Source organism: Oncorhynchus gorbuscha, linkage group LG11 (assembly GCF_021184085.1).
Source record: "Oncorhynchus gorbuscha isolate QuinsamMale2020 ecotype Even-year linkage group LG11, OgorEven_v1.0, whole genome shotgun sequence".
NCBI lineage: Eukaryota > Metazoa > Chordata > Actinopteri > Salmoniformes > Salmonidae > Oncorhynchus > Oncorhynchus gorbuscha.
This window is the reverse complement of record NC_060183.1, coordinates 17675866-17700403: the sequence shown is the minus strand read 5'-3', so window position 1 is coordinate 17700403 and position 24538 is coordinate 17675866. Positions and strand designations below refer to the sequence as shown.

Sequence of the window (24538 nt, the reverse complement as noted above, 5' to 3'; positions counted from 1 at the left end):
TATTATTACTTTTTTTGTGACTGCTCTCAGGGTAATCGCAAGAACTTTCCACGCATGCTCACTTCAGTTTGGTTGAACCAAGGCTGTTCGTGATGGCTGCGAGTAGTGCCTTGCTAGTGGGCTTGGTAGAAGAATTTGTTTCGGGACAACAGGACAGCAAGGCCGCAGACACCGCAACAGGTATTTCAGCCACCTTTCTCTCTGATTTGGTTTTTGAGATGACCGTCAATGAACGATACAGAAATCGCGCGTGACTGGTGGCCCAGCATGACTTCTGGCTAGCATGCTAGCTAGCAGCAGGCCATCAAAACTCTTAACGTTACTTTCTGTGTTTAACCCGTCATTGGTTCAAGTGCATACTACAAAAACGGACAACAACAGCCTGTTCAGTAGCTATCAACGTATACAAAGTGGCAAGCAATGTCTTTGAAGTCAAGCGAATGAACATATGTTGTTGGCCACAACTTACTTGCTAACTTTCTAACCAGCCTGCTGTGAAAAGGGTTTTTGTCAACATATTAGCACAGTGTCTTTGACATTAGACTCTGAACCTACTTCCCTGTCCCCTAAAAGTGTCTGCATGATATATCCTACTCATTGACCACTTGTCTTTCCTCTGGCTGAATAAATTCATTTTCCTTTGATTAGGACTCAAGGCTGGACAGTTTACAATACTACAGTTGGTTGAAGCGTTGGGGTAATGTTTAAGTTACATTAATCATTATTGTCCCAGTCACTATCATTGTCATCAACTTCAATGTCATGCCGTTTCAGCCAACACTACCACACTGACCATCTTGTCTCTGTGCAGCTTGCATCTGGCCAGCTCCCAACCCCAGACCCGAGCCCGTGGTGTCCAGCTCCTCTCCAATGTCCTGCAGCAGTGCCACGGAGACCTCACAGAGAGAGAAGGTAAACAGCACTATAACACATCTGTTTCGTTTTGGTTTGTGGGTGCTATATGTCCTGTCATTGGCTTTTGATTATCGTCTATTTGTTTTGCCCTCAGTGGACGTCCTTCTAGCGTTTTATGAGAACAGACTCAAGGACCACTATGTCATCACACCACATGTCTTAAAGGGGATGAATGCGCTGGTAAGTCTTAGTAGCCTGATGTTAAGTTTGACGTGAATGTTAGATAGAAATGCGAATATTGTCAAACGTGAACTGACAGACGAGTATATCTGGCCTATTCCTGACCAACGTTTTGAAATACCCTCTCAGACAAAATGCTCAGTGTTGCCGCCTGGGTCTGCGGTGTCCATTCTGAAATCACTCTTCCAGGACGTTCATGTGCAGGTGAGCACATCCAACCTGCCCTGTCAAGTGTCAACTCTCCTAAATAATTAGCATACAGATGGAGCCTCTATGTTTCTTGTACTGCATTACCCCTGACCCTGTTTCTGCTTTCTGTGTCACTACAGTCCCTGATGCTGGTGGAGCGGTCATGTGTTTACAACATCCTAACCCAGCTTATGGAATCCAGAGAGTCAGGTAAGAGCTGAGGTAGAGTGGTAGCTATCATGGAGAAACCAGCATGCTCTGTATGTTTCTTATCTGCAAGCTGTTGAATTGCTGGACCACTTTCCCATCCCACAGAGCTGAAGGGCCTGGGTGCAGACTTTGTCTTTGGGTTTGTCCAGTCAGTGGATGGGGAGCGGGACCCACGCAATCTTCTCCTGGCCTTCCAGATCGCTAGGAAAATCATCCATGGAGGCTATGATCTGGGTGAGAACACACGCGTTGTTATTCCAGACTTTACAAACGTGTTTTATGTACCTTTTTTAGTTGTGCTGTCGTCTTGTGTTTCAATGTTGCTCAGGTTTACTGGGCATTCGGTGAACTTGTAACACTTTCATCTTAGTTTAATTGCTTCCTCAGTAATGAGGTGAAGGCAGGTTGTATTCAATCAGGAACAGGGAAATTACATTTCTTGAGCAAATTGATCAGCTGTGTCTTAGGAGAACGTGCTATGACGACAAGCAGGGAAAAAAGACCCTCTAATCGTGTGCGGCACACAGGTGACCAAAACTCACCATCAACACGGTGTCCGGTAACAATAGCGACATGGTGTCAGGTAACAATATCAACACGGTGTCAAGGCGTGATATGAACCCTTGACTTTTTGTTGTGGATTAACCATGTCCTGGTTACGAGAAATGAAGCATTGGCTTCTGCTTGTTTAGTCTGTGGTGAGTGACAGATGGACAGTCTAATTGAAGGTGAGTCATGTTTCAGAAGTGAACATAGTTTAGTCTCATGAGTGCTGCTCGTGTTGTTTAGACTACCAGTGTCTTTCTCTCCGGTAAATGAAATTGTATCTGCAAATTGCAGAGATTAGGGTGTGCGGAGGCATGGAAAACCCTGCATGTCATGACTGAGAACAGCTCTCCTGAGAGCTAGCCATATGGAGCGGAGTTCCCGCGTCACTGGTTTAGATTGCATTTCTGCTTGTACATGTTGGATGAAACGTATGTCTTGAAGCATACCAACTAAGTAGCACTGTGAATGATTTCATAAGGTGATTGCAAAAATATATATGTATATTGCGTGGTGCCGCAACAACATTATTGTGCGACCAAATCATGGGCTGGTGTCACCAACTGAAAGTGTTAGAGATTTAATACATGTATTATCTAGCGGTTCCTCAATCCGTAGACGGTAATATTATGTCTGTGTTTCTTTATTCAGGTAAATTCACAGAGGAGCTGTTTGAAGTTACATCCTGCTATTTCCCCATAGACTTCAGCCCGGTAAGTGTTTGTTTGTGCAGCTGTTGTGGACTTAGACCCGCCAGATGAACCTACCCAGGAGACAATGCGTATGTGACTCGCTGTCCTATGTGCTCTGATACCTGAGCCGTGTGACACCGACTAGCATCTGGCAGAGGATTATAGGAAATGGATAAGCCCTGAGTCTAAACACTTTGACAGACAGCTTGTATTATTCCATTTTTTTGGGGGGGGGGTTGATTCAGATTGACCTTGATAGTGGAGATCACTCAGAACTGTACTTGATGAACATTCATTTTTAAGAGTTAAGAGTATTAAGGAAGGTCTTTTGATGAGCTGGAACTAAGTTCATTCAATAAGTAAAAAGGGAATGTTAGTTGTTCCGTGTTTTGAAATGGTTGACATCCATGGCTGTCTCTGTGTGTGTCGCCACCCAGCCACCCAATGACCCCCACGGCATCACCCAGGAAGAGCTGATCCTCGCCCTGAGGGCCGTGCTCACTGGAACACCACGCTTTGCAGAGGTGGGGAATATGTACTGTACTGCACACTACACACAATGCGTCGTCTCTTCCCACATCTGCCGTGTCTGGCAAGCGAGACCACACAACATATAGCCTTTTAGAATGTTAAAGGACATCAGATATAGTCCTTGTGTATGGTTGTATGTTTGTGAGAGACAGAAAGTGAACAAGTGAAAGCGTTTGGGTGTGTGTCGTCATGATTTGTTGATTGTCTCACTTCAACAGTTCCTGCTGCCGCTGATCATTGAGAAGCTGGACTCAGATGTTCAGAGTGCCAAGGTGGACTCCCTGCAGACTCTGGTAAGACCATGTTTGTCACCTCAGATCATCTTTGTGGTTTATATATAAAGTAAATGGCATTCATGTCTTAATGAGCTGTGTTTCATCCTCGTGTTGCAGACTGCCTGTGCTTCTGTGTATGAACATAAAGAGCTAGCCGAATTCCTACCAGGCCTTTGGGCCTCGCTGCGCAGGGAGGTGCGTTTCAATGAAACCTGGGGGGCTGGCAACATCGAAAATGACTATTAGAATCGTGTGAAAGTGTCTTGAACAGTACACGAGGCATCTTGATAGTCTGAATGGAGAGTTTGATTGGCCTCCATCCCTGTGCAGGTGTTCCAGACAGCCAGTGAGAGGGTGGAGTCTGCTGGTCTAGCTGCCCTCGGTGCCCTGACAGCCTGCATCTCCCGCTCCGTCCTCAACTCTGACTCTGAAGACTACCTCACTGTCTTCCTCGACTTGGTCCTCAAAGGTAACCCCTCAAACAAATCTGATTCTGGGAACAGGAGCCAACTAATGTCGAAAGGTGTTTGTCTATTTTGTTATTGTGTGGGGTCAGTGTATTTAGAAATGTGAGAGGGAGACAGACTTGGCAGTTGTTCTCCTCAGTGCTTACCACAGTAGGAGAGGTGTTGAGAGAGTAAAAAACAGAGTAAACTAGAACGCTATTTGGCCCTAAACAGAGTACACAGTGGCAGAATACCTGACCATTGTGACTGACCCAAAATTAAGGAAATCTTTGACTATGTACTGTGAACATAGCCTTGCTATTGAGAAAGGCCGCCGAAGGCAGACCTGTCTCTCAAGAGAAGACGGGCTATGTGCACACTGCCCGCAAAATGAGGTGGAAACTGAGCTTGCACTTCATAACCTCCTGCCAAATGTATGACTATATTAGAGAGACATATTTCCCTCAGATTACACAGACCCAGAAAGAATTTGAACAAATCCAATTTTGATAAACTCTCATATCTATTGGGTGAAATACCACAGTGTGCCATCACAGCAGCAACATTTGTGACCTCTTGCCCCAAGAAAATGGCAACCTGTGAAGAACAAACACCATTGTAAATATAGGTTATACTTAGGTTTTTTTATTGTTCTATTTGCACATCATTACAACACTGTAAATATACATAATGACATTTGAAATGTCTTTATTCTTTTGGAACTTTTGTGCGTTTAATGTAAACTTTTTTTGTTTATTTCACTTTTTGTTTATTATTTACATTTACATTTAAGTCATTTAGCAGACGCTCTTATCCAGAGCGACTTACAAATTGGTGCATTCACCTTATGACATCCAGTGGAACAGTCACTTTACAATAGTGCATCTAAAACTTAAGGGGGGGTGAGAGGGATTACTTATCCTATCCTAGGTATTCCTTAAAGAGGTGGGGTTTCAGGTGTCTCCGGAAGGTGGTGATTGACTCCGCTGTCCTGGCGTCGTGAGGGAGTTTGTTCCACCATTGGGGGGCCAGGGCAGCGAACAGTTTTGACTGGGCTGAGCGGGAGCTGTACTTCCTCAGTGGTAGGGAGGCGAGCAGGCCAGAGGTGGATGAACGCAGTGCCCTTGTTTGGGTGTAGGGCCTGATCAGAGCCTGGAGGTACTGAGGTGCCGTTCCCCTCACAGCTCCGTAGGCAAGCACCATGGTCTTGTAGCGGATGCGAGCTTCAACTGGAAGCTAGTGGAGAGAACGGAGGAGCGGGGTGACGTGAGAGAACTTGGGAAGGTTGAACACCAGACGGGCTGCGGCGTTCTGGATGAGTTGAAGGGGTTTAATGGCACAGGCAGGGAGCCCAGCCAACAGCGAGTTGCAGTAATCCAGACGGGAGATGACAAGTGCCTGGATTAGGACCTGCGCCGCTTCCTGTGTGAGGCAGGGTCGTACTCTGCGGATGTTGTAGAGCATGAACCTACAGGAACGGGCCACCGCCTTGATGTTGGTTGAGAACGACAGGGTGTTGTCCAGGATCACGCCAAGGTTCTTGGCGCTCTGGGAGGAGGACACAATGGAGTTGTCAACCGTGATGGCGAGATCATGGAACGGGCAGTCCTTCCCCGGGAGGAAGAGCAGCTCCGTCTTGCCGAGGTTCAGCTTGAGGTGGTGATCAGTCATCCACACTGATATGTCTGCCAGACATGCAGAGATGCGATTCGCCACCTGGTCATCAGAAGGGGGAAAGGAGAAGATTAATTGTGTGTCGTCTGCATAGCAATGATAAGAGAGACCATGTGAGGTTATGACAGAGCCAAGTGACTTGGTGTATAGCGAGAATAGGAGAGGGCCAAGAACAGAGCCCTGGGGGACACCAGTGGTGAGAGCGCGTGGTGAGGAGACAGATTCTCGCCACGCCACCTGGTAGGAGCGACCTGTCAGGTAGGACGCAATCCAAGCGTGGGCCGCGCCGGAGATGCCCAACTCGGAGAGGGTGGAGAGGAGGATCTGATGGTTCACAGTATCGAAGGCAGCCGATAGATCTAGAAGGATGAGAGCAGAGGAGAGAGAGTTAGCTTTAGCAGTGCGGAGCGCCTCCGTGATACAGAGGAGAGCAGTCTCAGTTGAATGACTAGTCTTGAAACCTGACTGATTTGGATCAAGAAGGTCATTCAGAGAGAGATAGCGGGAGAGCTGGCCAAGGACGGCACGTTCAAGAGTTTTGGAGAGAAAAGAAAGAAGGGATACTGGTCTGTAGTTGTTGACATCGGAGGGATCGAGTGTAGGTTTTTTCAGAAGGGGTGCAACTCTCGCTCTCTTGAAGACGGAAGGGACGTAGCCAGCGGTCAGGGATGAGTTGATGAGCGAGGTGAGGTAAGGGAGAAGGTCTCCGGAAATGGTCTGGAGAAGAGAGGAGGGGATAGGGTCAAGCGGGCAGGTTGTTGGGCGGCCGGCCGTCACAAGACGCGAGATTTCATCTGGAGAGAGAGGGGAGAAAGAGGTCAGAGCACAGGGTAGGGCAGTGTGAGCAGAACCAGCGGTGTCGTTTGACTTAGCAAACGAGGATCGGATGTCGTCGACCTTCTTTTCAAAATGGTTGACGAAGTCATCTGCAGAGAGGGAGGAGGAGGGGGGGGATTCAGGAGGGAGGAGAAGGTGGCAAAGAGCTTCCTAGGGTTAGAGGCAGATGCTTGGAATTTAGCGTGGTAGAAAGTGGCTTTAGCAGCAGAGACAGAGGAGGAAAATGTAGAGAGGAGGGAGTGAAAGGATGCCAGGTCCGCAGGGAGGCGAGTTTTCCTCCATTTCCGCTCGGCTGCCCGGAGCCCTGTTCTGTGAGCTCGCAATGAGTCATCGAACCACGGAGCGGGAGGGGAGGACCGAGCCGGCCTGGAGGATAGGGGACATAGAGAGTCAAGGGATGCAGAGAGGGAGGAGAGGAGGGTTGAGGAGGCAGAATCAGGAGATAGGTGGGAGAAGGTTTGAGCGGAGGGAAGAGATGATAGGATGGAAGAGGAGAGAGTAGTGGGGGAGAGAGAGCGAAGGTTGGGACGGCGCGATACCATCCGAGTAGGGGCAGTGTGGGAGGTGTTGGATGAGAGCGAGAGGGAAAAGGATACAAGGCAGTGGTCGGAGACTTGGAGGGGAGTTGCAATGAGGTTAGTGGAAGAACAGCATCTAGTAAAGATGAGGTCGAGCGTATTGCCTGCCTTGTGAGTGAGGTCAAAAGAGGAGAGGAGTGGAAAGGAGGCAGAGAGGAAAGAGTCAAAGGTAGACGTGGGGAGGTTAAAGTCGCCCAGAACTGTGAGAGGTGAGCCGTCCTCAGGAAAGGAGCTTATCAAGGCATCAAGCTCATTGATGAACTCTCCGAGGGAACCTGGAGGGCGATAAATGATAAGGATGTTAAGCTTGAAAGGGCTAGTAACTGTGACAGCATGGAATTCAAAGGAGGCGATAGACAGATGGGTAAGGGGAGAAAGAGAGAATGACCACTTGGGAGAGATGAGGATCCCGGTGCCACCACCCCGCTGACCAGAAGCTCTCGGGGTGTGCGAGAACACGTGGGCGGACGAAGAGAGAGCAGTAGGAGTAGCAGTGTTGTCTGTGGTGATCCATGTTTCCGTCAGTGCCAAGAAGTCGAGGGACTGGAGGGAGGCATAGGCTGAGATGAACTCTGCCTTGTTGACCGCAGATTGGCAGTTCCAGAGGCTACCGGAGACCTGGAACTCCACGTGGGTCGTGCGCGCTGGGACCACCAGAGTAGGGTGGCCGCGGCCACGCGGTGTGGAGCGTTTGTATGGTCTGTGCAGAGAGGAGAGAACAGGGATAAACAGACACATAGTTGACAGGCTACAGAAGAGGCTACGCTAATGCAAAGGAGATTGGAATGACAAGTGGACTACACGTCTCGAATGTTCAGAAAGTTAAGCTACGTAGCAAGAATCTTATTGACTAAAATGATTAAAATGATACAGTACTGCTGAAGTAGGCCAGCTGGCAGTGGGTGCGTTGTTGACACTACACTAATATTATCTATTTCACTTGCATTGGCAATGTAAACATATGTTTCCCATACCAATAAAGCCCCTTAAATTGAAACCTTTTTAAAATTGAGAGAGCGAGGTGGGGGAGATGAGAGACATCTCCACAGTGGCAGCTTGGCTACAGATGATGGCAGATAAATCTCAGGCTCCTTGCTACCTGTCTGCTCTCGATGCTTACTCACAACCTTCCACCTTCGACTCACCACACTGTGCCTTATTTACACCCAGATAGGTGTAGGTATACATACTTCATATAATCCAGCACAATGTCCTCCTGATACCTAGAATATGTGGACATCTATAAGTACCTAGGTGTCTGGCTAGACTGCAAACTCTCCTTCCAGACTCGTATCAAACATCTCCAATCCAAGATCAAATCTAGAGTCTGCTTTCTATTTCGCAACAAAGCCTCCTTCACTCACGCCGCAAAACTTACCCTCGTAAAACTGACTATCCTACCGATCCTCGACTTTAGCGATGTCATCTACAAAATAGCTTCCAATACTCTACTCAGCAAACTAGATGCAGTTTATCACAGTGCCATCCGTTTTGTTACTAAAGCACCTTATACCACCCACCACTGCGAACTGTATGCTCTAGTCGGCTGGCCCTCGCTACTTGTTCGTCGCCAGACCCACTGGCTCCAGGTCATCTACAAGTCTGTGCTAGGTAAAGCTCCACCTTATCTCAGTTCACTGGTCACGATGGCAACACCCACCCGTAGCACGCGCTCCAGCAGGTGTATCTCACTGATCATCCCTAAAGCCAACACTTCCTTTGGCCACTTTTCCTTCCAGTTCTCTGCTGCCTGCAACTGTTAAAAGTTGGAGACTTTTATCTCCCTCACCAAATTTACACATCTGCTATCTGAGCAGCTAACCGATCGCTGCAGTTGTACATAGTCCATCAGTATATAGGCCACCCAATTTACCTACCTCATCCCCATACTGTTTTTTTTATTTACTTTTCTGCTCTTTTGCACACCAATATCTCTACCTGCACATGTTCATCTGATCATTTATCACTCCAGTATTAATCTGCTAAATTGTAATTATTCACTCCTATGGCCTATTTATTGCCTACCTCCTCATGCCTTTTGCACACACTGTATATAGATTCTTTTTTTTCTACTGTTATTGACTTGTTTATTGTTTACTCCATGTGTAACTCTGTGTTGTTGTCTGTTCACACTGCTATGCTTTATCTTGGCCAGGTCGCAGTTGCAAATGAGAACTTGTTCTCAACTAGCCTACCTGGTTAAATAAAGGTGAAATAAAAAATCAAATACACGCGCCATCACCAATGTACCAACCCAGCCTAATGTTTTGTAGACTGTCAGCACCACCTGTGTGAGCCGGACCTGAAGCTGGTGTGGCCCAGCGCCAAGCTGCTGCAGGCCACCTCTACCGCCTCCTACAGGGCGAGCCACAGAGTTGCAGCCGCCATCATGCCGTCCCTCGTAGAACAATACAACAGCCGAACACAAGTGAGTCACACCAGCCAGCTAGGTCGTTCCATTCCCATCAGTGTTGACGCCAGTCTCCCATTCTTGACTGTTGGTAATGATTTGAGTCAGTTCCGCGAGTGAGATTTCTCACATTGTGTGTTTTGCTGGCTTCCCACATAGTCAAAATCAGTGTTACTGCATTGTAAGTTATGTCCTTTTGCTGACCCAATACTGCCACTGGACATGTAGGCGGCCCAGCCTGTTGTAAGTATCTTGGTTCTGGCTTGGTTCCTACAGGCATATGGTTCCTTGGTTCCTACAGAAATCTTAAATATCTGTCTGTGTCCTCCCCCATGTAGTGTGCTCAGCGGCGCACCCTACTGGAGGTGTTACAGGGATTCGTCCAGCCAGTGAAGTCTTCAGAGGAGAGTAAGTGTAACGTTCATTACTGTCCCGCTCTTTGTGCCACGTTCATTAAGAGCCGTGCGTCAGTCTAGGTAACATAATAAAATAATCTCTATCAAAACCCGTCTGACATGTCTTTTTTGTTGTTGTTGCATGGGCTAACTCTCAATCCGCCACATCCTCCTATGTTGGCCTTGCGCATCTGCGGTGGAAGGCGGCCGAGCTACAGCAGTGTTTGTCAGCCCATGAGAAGTTGGTCTTCTCACGAAAACGTCTGTAATGATGGTGTTCTCTGTTTTGCTTCATTCATTCATTTTGCTCTGACCCCACAAGTGTCCCTGAACTCGTCTGATTGTAACCCATACAAACCAATGGAAGTACGCAGGTAGTTCTGTGGGTTAAATATTTCATCATCGCCCACCCCCCCAAACGGCTTAGACTTTTAGAGATTTAATGTCCCCTGTTCCTCCTTTCAAGTTCTGCCTCTGTATCTAAACAAGTGATTTACAATGCTTAATTTCAGGGCTCCATTTGGAAGAGTATTTGAAGCAGAACGCCGTTAGAACTTGCCCAAGCATAATAACTATTCATGCTTTAGGAATGATGAAAATATCCAGCCTTCTCTACTGTACAAGAACTCAGTCCCTCATGAAATGTTCCCTCCTGGTTCGTGTGATATGTGGCGGTGTGAATTATTCTATTAACCTTTTCCCTCCACTCTCACACCTCTTCTTCTCTCTTCCTCCCTTTCTCCTTCCCCACTTTCTTTGTCCCTCTCTCTCTCCCCTCCTCTCTCTCGCCAGATGAGAGTGTGCTGTTGGACTTCAGGCAGTCTCTTTGCAGTATAGTGTTCTCTGCTCTGTCTGAGAACAGTGCTGGGCTCCAGATCACATCACTGCGTGTGCTCACTGCCCTGAGCCAACAGACAGGTGAGACTCCTGACCTCGCAATCCCTCTTCCAATTAACATACCTGACCAACACATTTGAGACCTTTTGAGCTCATCTCACTGCTACACAGGATTGAATTGAAGTCAGAATGAGTCTTTGTACACATGCTGTTCAGCTTATGAGATAGAGAATACATTTAATTGGCCATTCAGATTGTGCTACATCTCCCCTTACTATGCTGAGAAGTATAGGTTGACCTCTCCCACCTCTCTCCTAGTCCTGCTGTTAGAGTCAGATGTGGAGCTGGCTGTTGACCACCTCACCAGGCTCATCCTGGAGGAGGAAGATGCTAAAGTCAGGTTAGTACCAGTTTTCAGTTCTTCTGGGAAGGCAATCAGAAGTCGGTGGCCACGTTTACACAGGCAGCCCACTTCTGATCTTTTTTATTTCACTAATTGGTATTTTGACCAATCAGATAAGCGCTGATAAAGATCTGATGTGATTGGTCAAAAGGCCAGTTAGTGAAAAATAACCCATCAGAATTGGGCTGCCTGTGTAAACACAACCTGTGTGTGCCTAATCAATTAACACAAGGGTTTGGTTCTTCTCTCTGCCTCTCCCTGTCTGTCCAGCCTGGCTGTGGTTGAGTGTGCAGGGGCTCTGGCTGGTCTGCATCCTCTAGCCTTCATCTCTAAGATGGTTCCACGGCTGAAGGGGGAGATTTTCTCAGGTGGGTTAGGGTCAAAGGTCAAAACGAAATAATGTAAACAAAGGTCTTTATCATTACGTTCCTTCAATGACATCATTCCAACCGGAGGAGGGTTACTGAACTGAACCCTTTCCTGTCCTGTTCCCAGAGTCCATGGCACAAGGGGACAGCGCCACGCCGTCCCAGGAACATTCCCAGCAGGCCGTGCGTCAGCGGTGTTTGACAGCGCTGGCTGCGGTGTCGTCCCGGCCCAGTGTGGTTCAGGAGAGCACACCTGTCCTGCTACAGGTTCTCACCTCCTCACACACTGGTATGTGTCACTACCACACACTCTTCTGTCTTTTTATAGGTAGACCCTTTGTAAATATGTCTTATGTTTCGTTGTATAGGTAAACGCCACTATCTCTCTATGTTAAAGCTGCAATATGTTAACGTTTTGGGCGACCTGACCAAATTCACATAGAAATGTGAGCTATAGATACGTTATTCTCATTGAAAGCAAGTCTAAGAAGCGGCAGATCTCTTCTATGTGCACTATTTCGATGCTTCCCGTTTCCGTTCTGAAATGTACTTTCGGTTTTGTACACCAGCTTCAAATAGCTGAAAAACATAATTTTTGTGGTGGTTGAAAATATATTTCCCAGCAGTTTAGATGGTACAATGGTTCCCTACACAATACATTGCTTGAACTTAGAATTATATCAACCAAGAAATGGCGGAGCAATTTCTGCATATTGCATAAGTAGATTCTGATGACAATGAAGATGTAATCTCACCCCCAACAGGCACTGGCTCGTTTTCATTGGAGGAGGTGATCTCTGTGTGCCACAATCTGCAGAGGATAGCAGAGCATGCCCAGGACACTGAAGAGACCGGCCACGTCTTCCATGACATCATCATTCCGCGCCTGCTCGGACTGGCCTTGCAGGCAGCTATGCGGGGTGAGAATATTCTGACCAACTAATGGCTTCAGGCCTCTGCAACACATTGTAATGTTTTGATTAATGTAACCTTTATTGAACCAGGAAGTCCCTTGAGATAAGGAATCTCTGGTTCAATGGAGAGCTGTTCTGAATGCAGAAGACCAAACTCTTTTTGACTGATGTTTTTTTTCTGCTCTGTTTTATATGTGAAGGGTCCTCAGACCATCCGAGTCCTTTAGTGGAGGAGTCTGTCCTATCAGCCATGGTACCAGTCATCAGCACCACCTGTGCCCGACTACAGTCCCAGTGAGTTGGCATCACTGAGAGAGCTAGCCACCCAGTCAGACGAGAGACACACGCACACATAATTGATGACGGCACATGTATTATGTCATATGTAAATATATTGGCTTGGTGCTAACCACTAGGGTTGTAAAACTCTAGGAACTTTTAATACATTCCCTGGTTTTTCCAAACTCCTAGTTGGAGGATTCCCAGATTCAGGTGGAAACAGGCAGGAAATCCAGATTCCTCCAACCAGGATTTTTGGAAAACAATGGGAGTTTATTGAAAGTTCCCGGAATTTTGTAAACCTACTAAGCTCTGCTGTGTCACCAGACTGGCGGGCCAAACAGCCTCGCGGGCGGTGTCCCTCTTCCTGGATGGTGACATGTCCTTCCTGCCAGAGAATGCCTTCCCCACCCAGATCCAGCTCCTCAAGGTCAGGGTTCAATGCTAAAGACACCCAGCCGTCTCCTTTATCAAAATACACTACTACTGAGGATACTCAAGGGACAGGATGCATACTGGGAGTAAATCGAGCATTGTATCTGTGAGTGGTACATTGAATCAAATCAAATCAAATCAAATTTATTTATATAGCCCTTCGTACATCAGCTGATATCTCAAAGTGCTGTACAGAAACCCAGCCTAAAACCCCAAACAGCAAACAATGCAGGTGTAAAAGCACGGTGGCTAGGAAAAACTCCCTAGAAAGGCCAAAACCTAGGAAGAAACCTAGAGAGGAACCGGGCTATGTGGGGTGGCCAGTCCTCTTCTGGCTGTGCCGGGTAGAGATTATAACAGAAAATGACCAAGATGTTCAAATGTTCATAAATGACCAGCATGGTCAAATAATAATAAGGCAGAACAGTTGAAACTGGAGCAGCAGCACAGTCAGGTGGACTGGGGACAGCAAGGAGCCATCATGTCAGGTAGTCCTGGGGCACGGTCCTAGGGCTCAGGTCCTCCGAGAGAGAGAAAGAAAGAGAGAATTAGAGAGAGCATATGTGGGGTGGCCAGTCCTCTTCTGGCTGTGCCGGGTGGAGATTATAACAGAACGTGGCCAAGATGTTCAAATGTTCATAAATGACCAGCATGGTTGAATAATAGTAAGGCAGAACAGTTGAAACTGGAGCAGGAGCATGGCCAGGTGGACTGGGGACAGCAAGGAGTCCTCATGTCAGGTAGTCCTGGGACATGGTCCTAGGGCCCAGGCCAGTTGAAACTGGAGCAGCAGCATGGCCAGGTGGACTGGGGACAGCAAGGAGTCATCATGTCAGGTAGTCCTGGGGCATGGTTCTAGGGCTCAGGTCCTCCGAGAGAGAGAAAGAAGGAGAGAATTAGAGAACGCACACTTAGATTTACACAGGACACCGAATAGGACAGGAGAAGTACTCCAGATAAACAAACTGACCCTAGCCCCCCGACACATAAACTACTGCAGCATAAATACTGGAGGCTGAGACAGGAGGGGTCAGGAGACACTGTGGCCCCATCCGAGGACACCCCGGACAGGGCCAAACAGGAAGGATATAACCCCACCCACTTTGCCAAAGCACAGCCCCCACACCACTAGAGGGAAATCTACAACCACCAACTTACCATCCTGAGACAAGGCCGAGTATAGCCCACAAAGATCTCCGACACGGTACAACCCAAAGGGGGAAACCCAGACAGGCCGACCACAACAGTGAATCAACCCACCCAGGTGACGCACCCCCCAGGGACGGCACGAGAGAGCCCCAGCAAGCCAGTGACTCAGCCCCGTAACAGGGTTAGAGGCAGAGAATCCCAGTGGAAAAAGGGGAACCGGCCAGGCAGAGACAGCAAGGGCGGTTCGTTGCTCCAGAGCCTTTCCGTTCACCTTCCCACTCCTGGGCCAGACTACACTCAATCATATGACCCACTGAAGAGATGAGTCTTCAGTAAAGACTTAAAGGTTGAGACCGAGTTTGCGTCTCTGACATGGGTAGGCAGACCGTTCCATAAAAATGGAGCTCTATAGGAGAAAGCCCTGCCTCCAGCTGTTTGCTTAGAAATTCTAGGGACAATTAGGAGGCCTGCGTCTTGTGACCGTAGCGTGTGTACGGCAGGACCAAATCAGAGAGGTAGGTAGGAGCAAGCCCATGTAATGCTTTGTAGGTTAGCAGTAAAACCTTGAAATCAGCCCTTGCTTTGACAGGAAGCCAGTGTAGAGAGGCTAGCACTGGAGTAATATGATCAAATTTTTTGGTTCTAGTCAGGATTCTAGCAGCCGTATTTAGCACTAACTGAAGTTTATTTAGTGCTTTATCCGGGTAGCCGGAAAATAGAGCATTGCAGTAGTCTAACCTAGAAGTGACAAAAGCATGGATTAATTTTTCTGCATCATTTTTGGACAGAAAGTTTCTGATTTTTGCAATGTTACGTAGATGGAAAAAAGCTGTCCTCGAAATGGTCTTGATATGTTCTTCAAAAGAGAGATCAGGGTCCAGAGTAACGCCGAGGTCCTTCACAGTTTTATTTGAGACGACTGTACAACCATTAAGATTAATTGTCAGATTCAACAGAAGATCTCTTTGTTTCTTGGGACCTAGAACAAGCATCTCTGTTTTGTCCGAGTTTAATAGTAGAAAGTTTGCAGCCATCCACTTCCTTATGTCTGAAACACATGCTTCTAGCGAGGGCAATTTTGGTGCTTCACCGTGTTTCATTGAAATGTACAGCTGTGTGTCATCCGCATAGCAGTGAAAGTTTACATTATGTTTTCGAATAACATCCCCAAGAGGTAAAATATATAGTGAAAACAATAGTGGTCCTAAAACAGAACCTTGAGGAACACCGAAATGTACAGTTGATTTGTCAGAGGACAAACCATTCACAGAGACAAACTGATATCTTTCCGACAGATAAGACCTAAACCAGGCCAGAACATGTCCGTGTAGACCAATTTGGGTTTCCAATCTCTCCAAAAGAATGTGGTGATCGATGGTATCAAAAGCAGCACTAAGGTCTAGGAGCACGAGGACAGATGCAGAGCCTCGGTCCGATGCCATCAAAATGTCATTTACCACCTTCACAAGTGCCGTCTCAGTGCTATGATGGGGTCTAAAACCAGACTGAAGCATTTCGTATACATTGTTTGTCTTCAGGAAGGCAGTGAGTTGCTGCGCAACAGCCTTCTCTAAAATCTTTGAGAGGAATGGAAGATTTGATATAGGCCGATAGTTTTTATATTTTCTGGGTCAAGGTTTGGCTTTTTCAAGAGAGGCTTTATTACTGCCACTTTTAGTGAGTTTGGTACACATCCAGTGGATAGAGAGCCGTTTATTATGTTCAACATAGGAGGGCCAAGCACAGGAAGCAGCTCTTTCAGTAGTTTAGTTGGAATAGGGTCCAGTATACAGCTTGAAGGTTTAGAGGCCATGATTATTTTCATCATTGTGTCAAGAGATATAGTACTAAAACACTTGAGCGTCTCTCTTGATCCTAGGTCCTGGCAGAGTTGTGCAGACTCAGGACAACTGAGGTTTGGAGGAATACGCAGGTTTAAAGAGGAGTCCGTAATTTGCTTTCTAATAATCATAATCTTTTCCTCAAAGAAGTTCATGAATTTATCACTGCTAAAGTGCAAGTCATCCTCTCTTGGGGAATGCTGCTTTTTAGTTAGCTTTGCCACAGTATCAAAAAGGAATTTCGGATTGTTCTTATTTTCCTCAATTAAGTTAGAAAAATAGGACGATCGAGCAGCAGTAAGGGCTCTTCGGTACTGCACGGTACCATCCTTCCAAGCTAGTCGGAAGACTTCCAGTTTGGTGTGGCGCCATTTCCGTTCCAATTTTCTGGAAGCTTGCTTCAGAGCTCGGGTATTTTCTGTGTACCATGGAGCTAGTTTCTTATGAGACATTTTTTTAGTTTTTAGGGGTGCAACTGCATCTAGGGTATTGCGCAAGGTTAAATTGAGATCCTCAGTTAGGTGGTTAACGGATTTTTGTCCTCTGGCGTCCTTGGGTAGGCAGAGGGAGTCTGGAAGGGCATCAAGGAATCTTTGTGTTGTCTGTGAATTTATAGCACGACTTTTGATGTTCCTTGGTTGGGGTCTGAGCAGATTATTTGTTGCAATTGCAAACGTAATAAAATGGTGGTCTGATAGTCCAGGATTATGAGGAAAAACATTAAGATCCACAACATTTATTCCATGGGACAAAACTAGGTCCAGCGTATGACTGTGAGAGTGAGTGGGTCCAGAGACATGTTGGACAAAACCCACTGAGTCGATGATGGCTCCAAAAGCCTTTTGGAGTGGGTCTGTGGACTTTTCCATGTGAATATTAAAGTCACCAAAGATTAGAATATTATCTGCAATGACTACAAGGTCTGATAGGAATTCAAACTCAGTGAGAAACGCTGTATATGGCCCAGGAGGCCTGTAAACAGTAGCTATAAAAAGTGATTGAGTAGGCTGCATAGATTTCATGACTAGAAGCTCAAAAGACGAAAACGTCATTTTCTTTTTTTTGTAAATTGAAATTTGCTATCGTAAATGTTAGCAACACCTCCGCCTTTGCGGGATGCACGGGGATATGGTCACTAGTGTAGCCAGGAGGTGAGGCCTCATTTAACACAGTAAATTCATCAGGCTTAAGCCATGTTTCAGTCAGGCCAATCACATCAAGATTATGATCAGTGATTAGTTCATTGACTATAATTGCCTTTGAAGTAAGGGATCTAACATTAAGTAGCCCTATTTTGAGATGTGAGGTATCATGATCTCTTTCAGTAATGACAGGAATGGAGGTGGTCTTTATCCTAGTGAGATTGCTAAGGCGAACACCGCCATGTTTAGTTTTGCCCAACCCAGGTCGAGGCACAGACACGGTCTCAATGGTGATAGCTAAGCTGACTACACTAACTATGCTAGTGGCAGACTCCACTATGCTGGCAGGCTGGCTAATAGCCTGCTGCCTGGCCTGCACCCTATTTCATTGTGGAGCTAGAGGAGTTAGAGCCCTGTCTATGTTGGCAGATAAGATGAGAGCACCCCTCCAGCTAGGATGGAGTCCGTCACTCCTCAGCAGGTCAGGCTTGGTCCTGTTTGTGGGCGAGTCCCAGAAAGAGGGCCAATTATCTACAAATTCTATCTTTTGGGAGGGGCAGAAAACAGTTTTCAACCAGCGATTGAGTTGTGAGACTCTGCTGTAGAGCTCATCACTCCCCCTAACTGGGAGGGGGCCAGAGACAATTACTCGATGCCGACACATCTTTCTAGCTGATATGCACGCAGAAGCTATGTTGCGCTTGGTGATCTCTGACTGTTTCATCCTAACATCGTTGGTGCCGACGTGGATAACAATATCTCTATACTCTCTACACTCGCCAGTTTTAGCTTTAGCCAGCACCATCTTCAGATTAGCCTTAACGTCGGTAGCCCTGCCCCGGGTAAACAGTGTATGATCGCTGGATGATTCGCTTTAAGTCTAATACTGCGGGTAATGGAGTCGCCAATGACTAGAGTTTTCAATTTGTCAGAGCTAATGGTGGGAAGCTTCGGCGTCTCAGACCCCGTAACGGGAGGAGTAGAGACCAGAGAAGACTCGGCCTCTGACACCGACCCGCTGCTTAATGGGGAGAACCGGTTGAAAGTTTCTGTCTGCTGAATGAGCGACACCGGTTGAGCGTTCCTACAGCATTTCCTACCAGAAACCGTGAGAAAGTTGTCCGGCTGCGGGGACTGTGCCAGGGGATTTATACTACTATCTGTACTTACTGGTGGCACAGACGCTGTTTCATCCTTTCCTACACTGAAATTACCCTTGCCTAACGATTGCGTCTGAAGCTGGGCTTGCAGTACAGCTATCCTCGCCGTAAGGCGAGCACAGCGGCTGCAATTAGAAGGCATCATGTTAATGTTACTACTTAGCTTCGGCTGTTGGAGGTCCTGACGAATCGTGTCCAGATAAAGCGTCCGGAGTGAAAAAGTCGAGGAAAAAATAAATATATGAACGGTAATTAAAAAGTGAAACCCGTAAAGTTGTCAGGTAGCAAAATAGGTTGGCAACAAAACGCACAGCAATTTGAAAACAAGCCTGCAAGTTGTGACCGGAAATGACGTCTGTTGAATGGGTTGTCCTTTGACCTTGTCCTCCAGAAGCAGGCAGGTGACTCCTGGAGCCAGTCCCAGATGGTGTGTCTTCTCATGGGCTGTGTGTGCTCACTGCCACGGAGTGTAAGAACGCCCTAAAATGTCTGCTACTCATCACAGGGCCTCAAAACCACACTGTAACCGTGTTTGTACTGTTAAATGTTCATACAACGGATACCGGGATAACGCGTTACGCCGGATACTCGGGTGTTGCATTCTTAAGATATCCTGACATTGAATGGCTTAATTTAGCCCGTTATCATTGACCGACTGACCGTGTGTCCTGGACAGGTGGAGGTTCCACAGATGGACAGGCTACTGTTAGAGCTGGAGGAGCTGAGCTGTACCTGTGTACATCCCTTCTCCTACACCTCAGCCGCCAAGTGCTACGCTGGGCTGGTCAACAAGAGGCCTGCAGGTGAGTCCTCGAGTCCTGTCCTTGATCTGAATGAGGATTGGTCAAGTGAATGTTGGTGAGATGGTATATTTAATGTTGTGTGTTTCTACAGGAGAAGCCCTGGACTCTCTAATAGACGGGACGTTAAAGAGGATCTCCACTGAGCTGGACTGTGCGTCCTCCTCGGTCCGAACGCAGGCGTTCACGCTGCTGCTCTGGGTTAGTATATTTTATCCGTTCACATCCGTTTATGATTTCCATATGTTCTCTTTCGTTCTCCGTTCCCCTCAGCCCATACTTAGCTTACTGACCTCCCCACACTACGACCCCCCGGTCTCTAGACTAATGGTCTCGATATCTCTAGACTCCTGTGGTCTCTAGACCCCCTAACTGGTCTCTGATACTCCTACGAACCCCCCCTGTGTCTCTAGACTAGGCATCTCTGATACTCCTACGACCTCCTCTCATTTGGGGTGAATGGTGACTTGCCAATTGTATGGTGTTCTGTCCATTCATTCATCAAGTTGTGCATGGCTTTCTTGTCTTTAGGTGGCCAAGGCTCTTCTTCTCCGCTACCACCCTCTGTCCACAGCCCTGACAGACAAGGTAAAGGACAGGAGTCCTCTGTCCTCCTACACACACAGTCTGTCGTTTTAATTGTTTCGTCTCTTCTCCCCTAGAAAAATATCTATACCTCATTAACCTCACACACACAGTAATAACTCGGTGTCGTTCTCAGCTTTTCTCCCTGCTCAGTGACTCAGAACTGGGTTCGTTAGCTGCCGATGGATTCTCTCTCTTGATGAGCGACTCGCCGGACGTCCTCAACCGCGGTTGCAACGCCGACGTGCGCATCATGTACCGCCAGCGCTTCTTTACGGAGAACTCGGCCAAGCTTGTCCAGGGCTTTAACTCTGCAGCACAAGGTACCGGAAATGGACACATTGTCAATGCACTACAGATACTGGCCACGTGTTGAAACTTGTTAACCAGTTTGTGAGAGTCCTGTTCATTGTACCGATTCTTAACTCTCCCTTCCTTCTCTCCCTCTACAGAGAAGAAGTCTGGCTACCTGAAGGCACTGTCTCACATAGTGAACTACCTACCCAGACAGGTTCAGCTCACTGAGCTACCAGCGGTAAGTGGAGAGGACCAGTGAAACAGTATAGATAAGTGCAAGACAAGGGAGCAAAAACAGGAATATATTCCTTAAATATATCCCTTAAATCTGAAATACATATCTGAGAGAGGTGTGGTATATTGCCAATATACCATAGCTAAGGGCTGTTCTTAGGCACAACACGAGGTGACTGGATACAAACAGTAGCGATGGATATTGGCCATATACCACAAACCCCCGAGGTGCCTTATTGCCATTATAAACTGGTTACCAACATAATTAGAACAGTAAAAATAAATGTCACACCAGTGGTCTGATATAACACTGCTTTTAGCCAATCAGCATTCAGGGCTCAAACCACCCATTTTATAAAATTCTTATTTTATACATCTGTGATGAGCATTATATCCCACTATGGTACTGTTACAGTGCCTTCAGAAAGTATTCACACCCGTTGACTTTTTCTACATTTTGCTGTGTTACAGCCTGAATTTAAAATGGATTACATTACCATGTGTCAGTGATCTACACCCAATAATGTCAAAGTTGGAATTTTGTTTGTAGAATTTTTTACGATTTTTATTTTTTAATTTTTTTATTAAAAGCTGAAATGTCTGGAGTCGATAAGAATTCAACCCCTTTATGGCAAGCCATACATTCAGAAGTAAAGGTTAATAAGCAAATAACTCCCATAATAAGTTGCATGGACTCTGTGTGCAATAATTGGGGTTAACATTATTTTTGAATGACTACCCCATATCTGGACCTCACACATACAGATAATTGTACGGTCCCTCAGTCAAGCAAAATGATGTCACCATTGCCCTTGAATCTAAGCAATGTTGTGCTGCTATTTTTATTGACTCTGCTGACCATTCCATTCTTGCGGGCCGGCTAAGAAGTATTGGTGTCTGATGGGTCTTTGGCCTGGTTTGCTAACTACCTCTCTGAGTGCAGAACATCTGCTGTTTCAGCCACTGCCTGTAACCAAGGGAGTACCCCAAGGCTCGATCCTCGGCCCCACACGTTTCCCAATTTATGTCAACATAGCTCAGGCAGTAGGAAGCTCTCATCTATTTATATGTAGATGATAGTCTTATAGTCAGCTGGCCCGTCCCTGGATTTTGTGTTTAACGCTCAACAACAAACCTTTCTTAGCCCTTAACCCGAGTGGTACAGTGGTCTAAGGCACCGCGTCTCAGTGCTAGAGGCATCACTACAGACCCTGGTTCGATCCCGGGCTGTATCACGACCTGCTGTGATCGGGAGTCTCATAAGGCGGCACACAATTGGCCCAGTGTTGTCTCGGTTAGGGGACGGTAGGTAAACCCTCCGTCCCCTAGTATGGCTAGATGGAACACTGGCTTTTTCTCAGCACATATCAAAAGCTGCAGGCTGAAGTTAAATCTACACTTTTTCCTCAATCGCAATCGCTCCTCTTTCACCCCAGCTGTCAAACTAACCCTTCAGATGACCTTCCTTCCCATGCTAGATTACGGAGACATCATTTATAGATCGGCAGGTCTATAAATGCTCTCGAGTGGCTAGATGTTCTTTACCATTCGGCCATCAGATTTGACACCAATATTCCTTATCGGACACATCATTGCACTCAATACTCCCCTCTATCTGAGATACCTACTGCAGCCCTCATCCTCCACATACAACACCTGTTCTGCCAGTCACATTCTGTTAAAAGGTCCCCAAAGTGCACACATCCCTGGGTCGCTCCTCTTTTCAGTTTGCTGCAGCTAGCGACTGGAACGAGCTGCAAAACATACTGGACCGCTTTATCTCCATCTCTTCATTCAAAGACTCCATCATGGACACTCTTACTGACACTTGTGGCTGCTTCGCGTGATGTGTTGTCTCTACCTTCATGCCTTTGTGCTGTTGTCTGTGCCCAATAATGTTTGTACCGTCTTTTGTTCTTCTACCATGTTGTTGTGTTGCTACCATGTTGTGTTGTTGCTACCATGTTGTCTGAGGTCTCTCTTTATGTAGTGGTGTTTCTTTTCGTGGTGTGTGTTTTGTCCTGTATTTTATTTTTAATCCCAGCCCCCGTCCCCGCAGGAGGCCTTTTGGTAGGCCATCATTGTAAATAAGTGTTAACTGACTTGCCTATTTAAATAAAATACAAAAAAGACCAGGAATGTTTTCCAATGCCTCAAAGAAAAGGCACCGATTGGTAGATGGGTCAAAAAAATAAATGACAAAAAAATGACTTAAATCCATTTTAGTCGCACTTTGTAACACATCAAAATGTGTGACTACTTTCTGAAGGCACTGGATCTTAAAGATGTGGTGATGTCCTCCTTTTTATATTCTTCACTGTTTGGTCAGCTCCTGCCACTCCTGCTAGAGGCCCTGTCCTGTCCAGACCAGGCGGTGCAGCTGTCCACCCTGTCCTGCCTGCAACCTGTCCTCATGGACCCCCCCTCCGCCCTCATCACTCAGCTGGAGGCGCTAGTAGGCCGCACCCTCACCCTCACCACAAGCCCTGCTATGGTACGTATCATACTTTATCACTTAGTGTATGTGGACACCTGCTCGTCAAACATCTCATTTCAATATCATGGGCATTAATATGGAGTTGGTCCCCCCTTTGCTGCTATAACAGCCTCTTCACTCTTCTGGGAAGGCTTTCCGTTAGATGTTGGAACATTCAGCCACAAGAGCATTAGTGCGGTCGGGCGATTAGGCCTTCATCCCAAAGGTGTTCTTCCACACCGATCTCAACAAACCATTTCTGAATGGACCTTGCTTTGTGCACGGGGGCATTGTCATGCCGAATTAAGGGCCGTCCACAAACTGTTGCTACAAAGTTGGAAGCACAGAAGCGTCTAGAATGTCATTGTATGCTGTAAGATTACCCGCCACTGGACCTAAGGGGCCTAGCCTGAACCATGAAAAACTGCCCCAGACCATTATTCCTCCTCCACCAAACTTCAGTTGGGTCTACGCATTGGGGCAGGTAGTGTTATCCTGGCATCCGCCAAACCCAAATTCGTCCATCGGACTGCCAGATGGTGAAGCATGATTCATCACTCCAGAGTCCAATGGCGGCGGGCTTTAAACCACTCCAGCCGACGCACAAACTGTTCTTGTGCTGACGTTGCTTCCAGAGGCAGTTTGGAACTTGGTAGTGAGTGTTGCAACCGAGGGTGGACTATTTTTGCGCTCTTTAACACTAGGCGGTCCTGTTTCACAGTTAACCCGGGCAATTCTAGCAGGGCAAACTGACTTGTTGGAAAGGTGGCAGGCTATGCCGGTCCACGCTGAAAGTCAATGAGCGCTTTAGTAAGGCCATTTGACTGTCAATGTTTGTCTATGGAGATTGCATGGCTGTGTGCTCAATTTTATACAGCTGTCGGCGAAATAGCCGAATCCACAGGGTATGTTATGAGACACCACACACTATCATTATAAACGTGACATATGCCAATGGGACAAGTATTGAGAAACCTAAATATCAGGCAGATGTGTTCTCTCTGTGACATTAGTGTTGTCGCACATACCTTGTATCTCATTCCTCTGTGCCAGAGGAAGTTGATTCAGCCCCGCGAGCATTCAATAATATGCCATTTAGTAGACACTTATCCAAAGTGACGTACAGTCATGTGTGGTCCCGGGAATCTAACCCACAATACATCTGCAAATGAAATGCTGTTTGACTGTACCGGTGTGGTCTTTAACCTGAAATGCAATTGTCATAAACCGCAGAATGCAACTCAGCGTTTTTGAAATCTGGACTATTCAGCTGCAACATGAAACAAGGTAACCTTGAGTATCATTGTCCCCAATCCCCATACACAAGGTTTTTTTGTCTGTCTCTCTCCTTGTCCTCACAGAAAGTGCGGATAGCCTCTCTGCGCTGTATCCATGCCCTCTCCCGCTTTCCAGAACATGAGGTAAGACTCAGTCCTGGACTGCACAGAACCTAGTCAGCCAACTGGCTACACAGATGGGGCTTTAACAACCGATTCCTATAAACTGGTCATAAACAAACCCACCCTTCCTCTGGCAGATCATGCCTTTCCGTGCGAGGGTGCTGCGTGCCTTGGCTGTGCCCCTGGATGACCTCAAGAGGATGGTGAGGAGCGAGGCAGTGGTGGCACGCAATGAATGGTGAGGCATTAGATTTCCTCAAACATTTTCACAACTACAAGGGTTAGTCATTTCAATCGGTTGATGTAACATTGGTGAATCCTGTTCCATTTCTAACAGACC

At 46.9% G+C, this 24538-nt stretch overlaps 1 protein-coding gene across 2 annotated transcripts in view; it reads left to right on the top strand.

The window, feature by feature from the left end:
* The first annotated feature begins 6 nt into the window (after window positions 1-6).
* LOC124048199 (MMS19 nucleotide excision repair protein homolog) overlaps window positions 7-24538 on the top strand; it is a 25312-nt gene continuing 780 nt past the window's right edge. Inside the window, exons 1-30 of one of the 2 annotated variants that reach the window (XM_046368726.1) lie at window positions 7-180; window positions 649-697; window positions 812-912; window positions 1010-1095; window positions 1225-1299; window positions 1425-1494; window positions 1600-1728; window positions 2692-2753; window positions 3170-3256; window positions 3482-3556; window positions 3656-3733; window positions 3869-4007; window positions 9347-9501; window positions 9822-9891; window positions 10671-10796; window positions 11034-11115; window positions 11389-11486; window positions 11614-11775; window positions 12251-12406; window positions 12601-12694; window positions 13007-13109; window positions 18801-18875; window positions 19083-19209; window positions 19301-19407; window positions 19738-19794; window positions 19928-20114; window positions 20244-20326; window positions 22652-22816; window positions 24160-24219; window positions 24336-24436. In XM_046368726.1, the coding sequence (XP_046224682.1) occupies window positions 93-180; window positions 649-697; window positions 812-912; window positions 1010-1095; window positions 1225-1299; window positions 1425-1494; window positions 1600-1728; window positions 2692-2753; window positions 3170-3256; window positions 3482-3556; window positions 3656-3733; window positions 3869-4007; window positions 9347-9501; window positions 9822-9891; window positions 10671-10796; window positions 11034-11115; window positions 11389-11486; window positions 11614-11775; window positions 12251-12406; window positions 12601-12694; window positions 13007-13109; window positions 18801-18875; window positions 19083-19209; window positions 19301-19407; window positions 19738-19794; window positions 19928-20114; window positions 20244-20326; window positions 22652-22816; window positions 24160-24219; window positions 24336-24436 (3047 nt within the window). In that variant the 5' untranslated portion in view covers window positions 7-92. Of the gene's footprint in view, window positions 181-648; window positions 698-811; window positions 913-1009; window positions 1096-1224; window positions 1300-1424; window positions 1495-1599; window positions 1729-2691; window positions 2754-3169; window positions 3257-3481; window positions 3557-3655; window positions 3734-3868; window positions 4008-9346; window positions 9502-9821; window positions 9892-10670; window positions 10797-11033; window positions 11116-11388; window positions 11487-11613; window positions 11776-12250; window positions 12407-12600; window positions 12695-13006; window positions 13110-18797; window positions 18876-19082; window positions 19210-19300; window positions 19408-19737; window positions 19795-19927; window positions 20115-20243; window positions 20327-22651; window positions 22817-24159; window positions 24220-24335; window positions 24437-24538 lie in introns of both variants that reach the window. The other variant, XM_046368725.1, reaches the window with a different exon arrangement.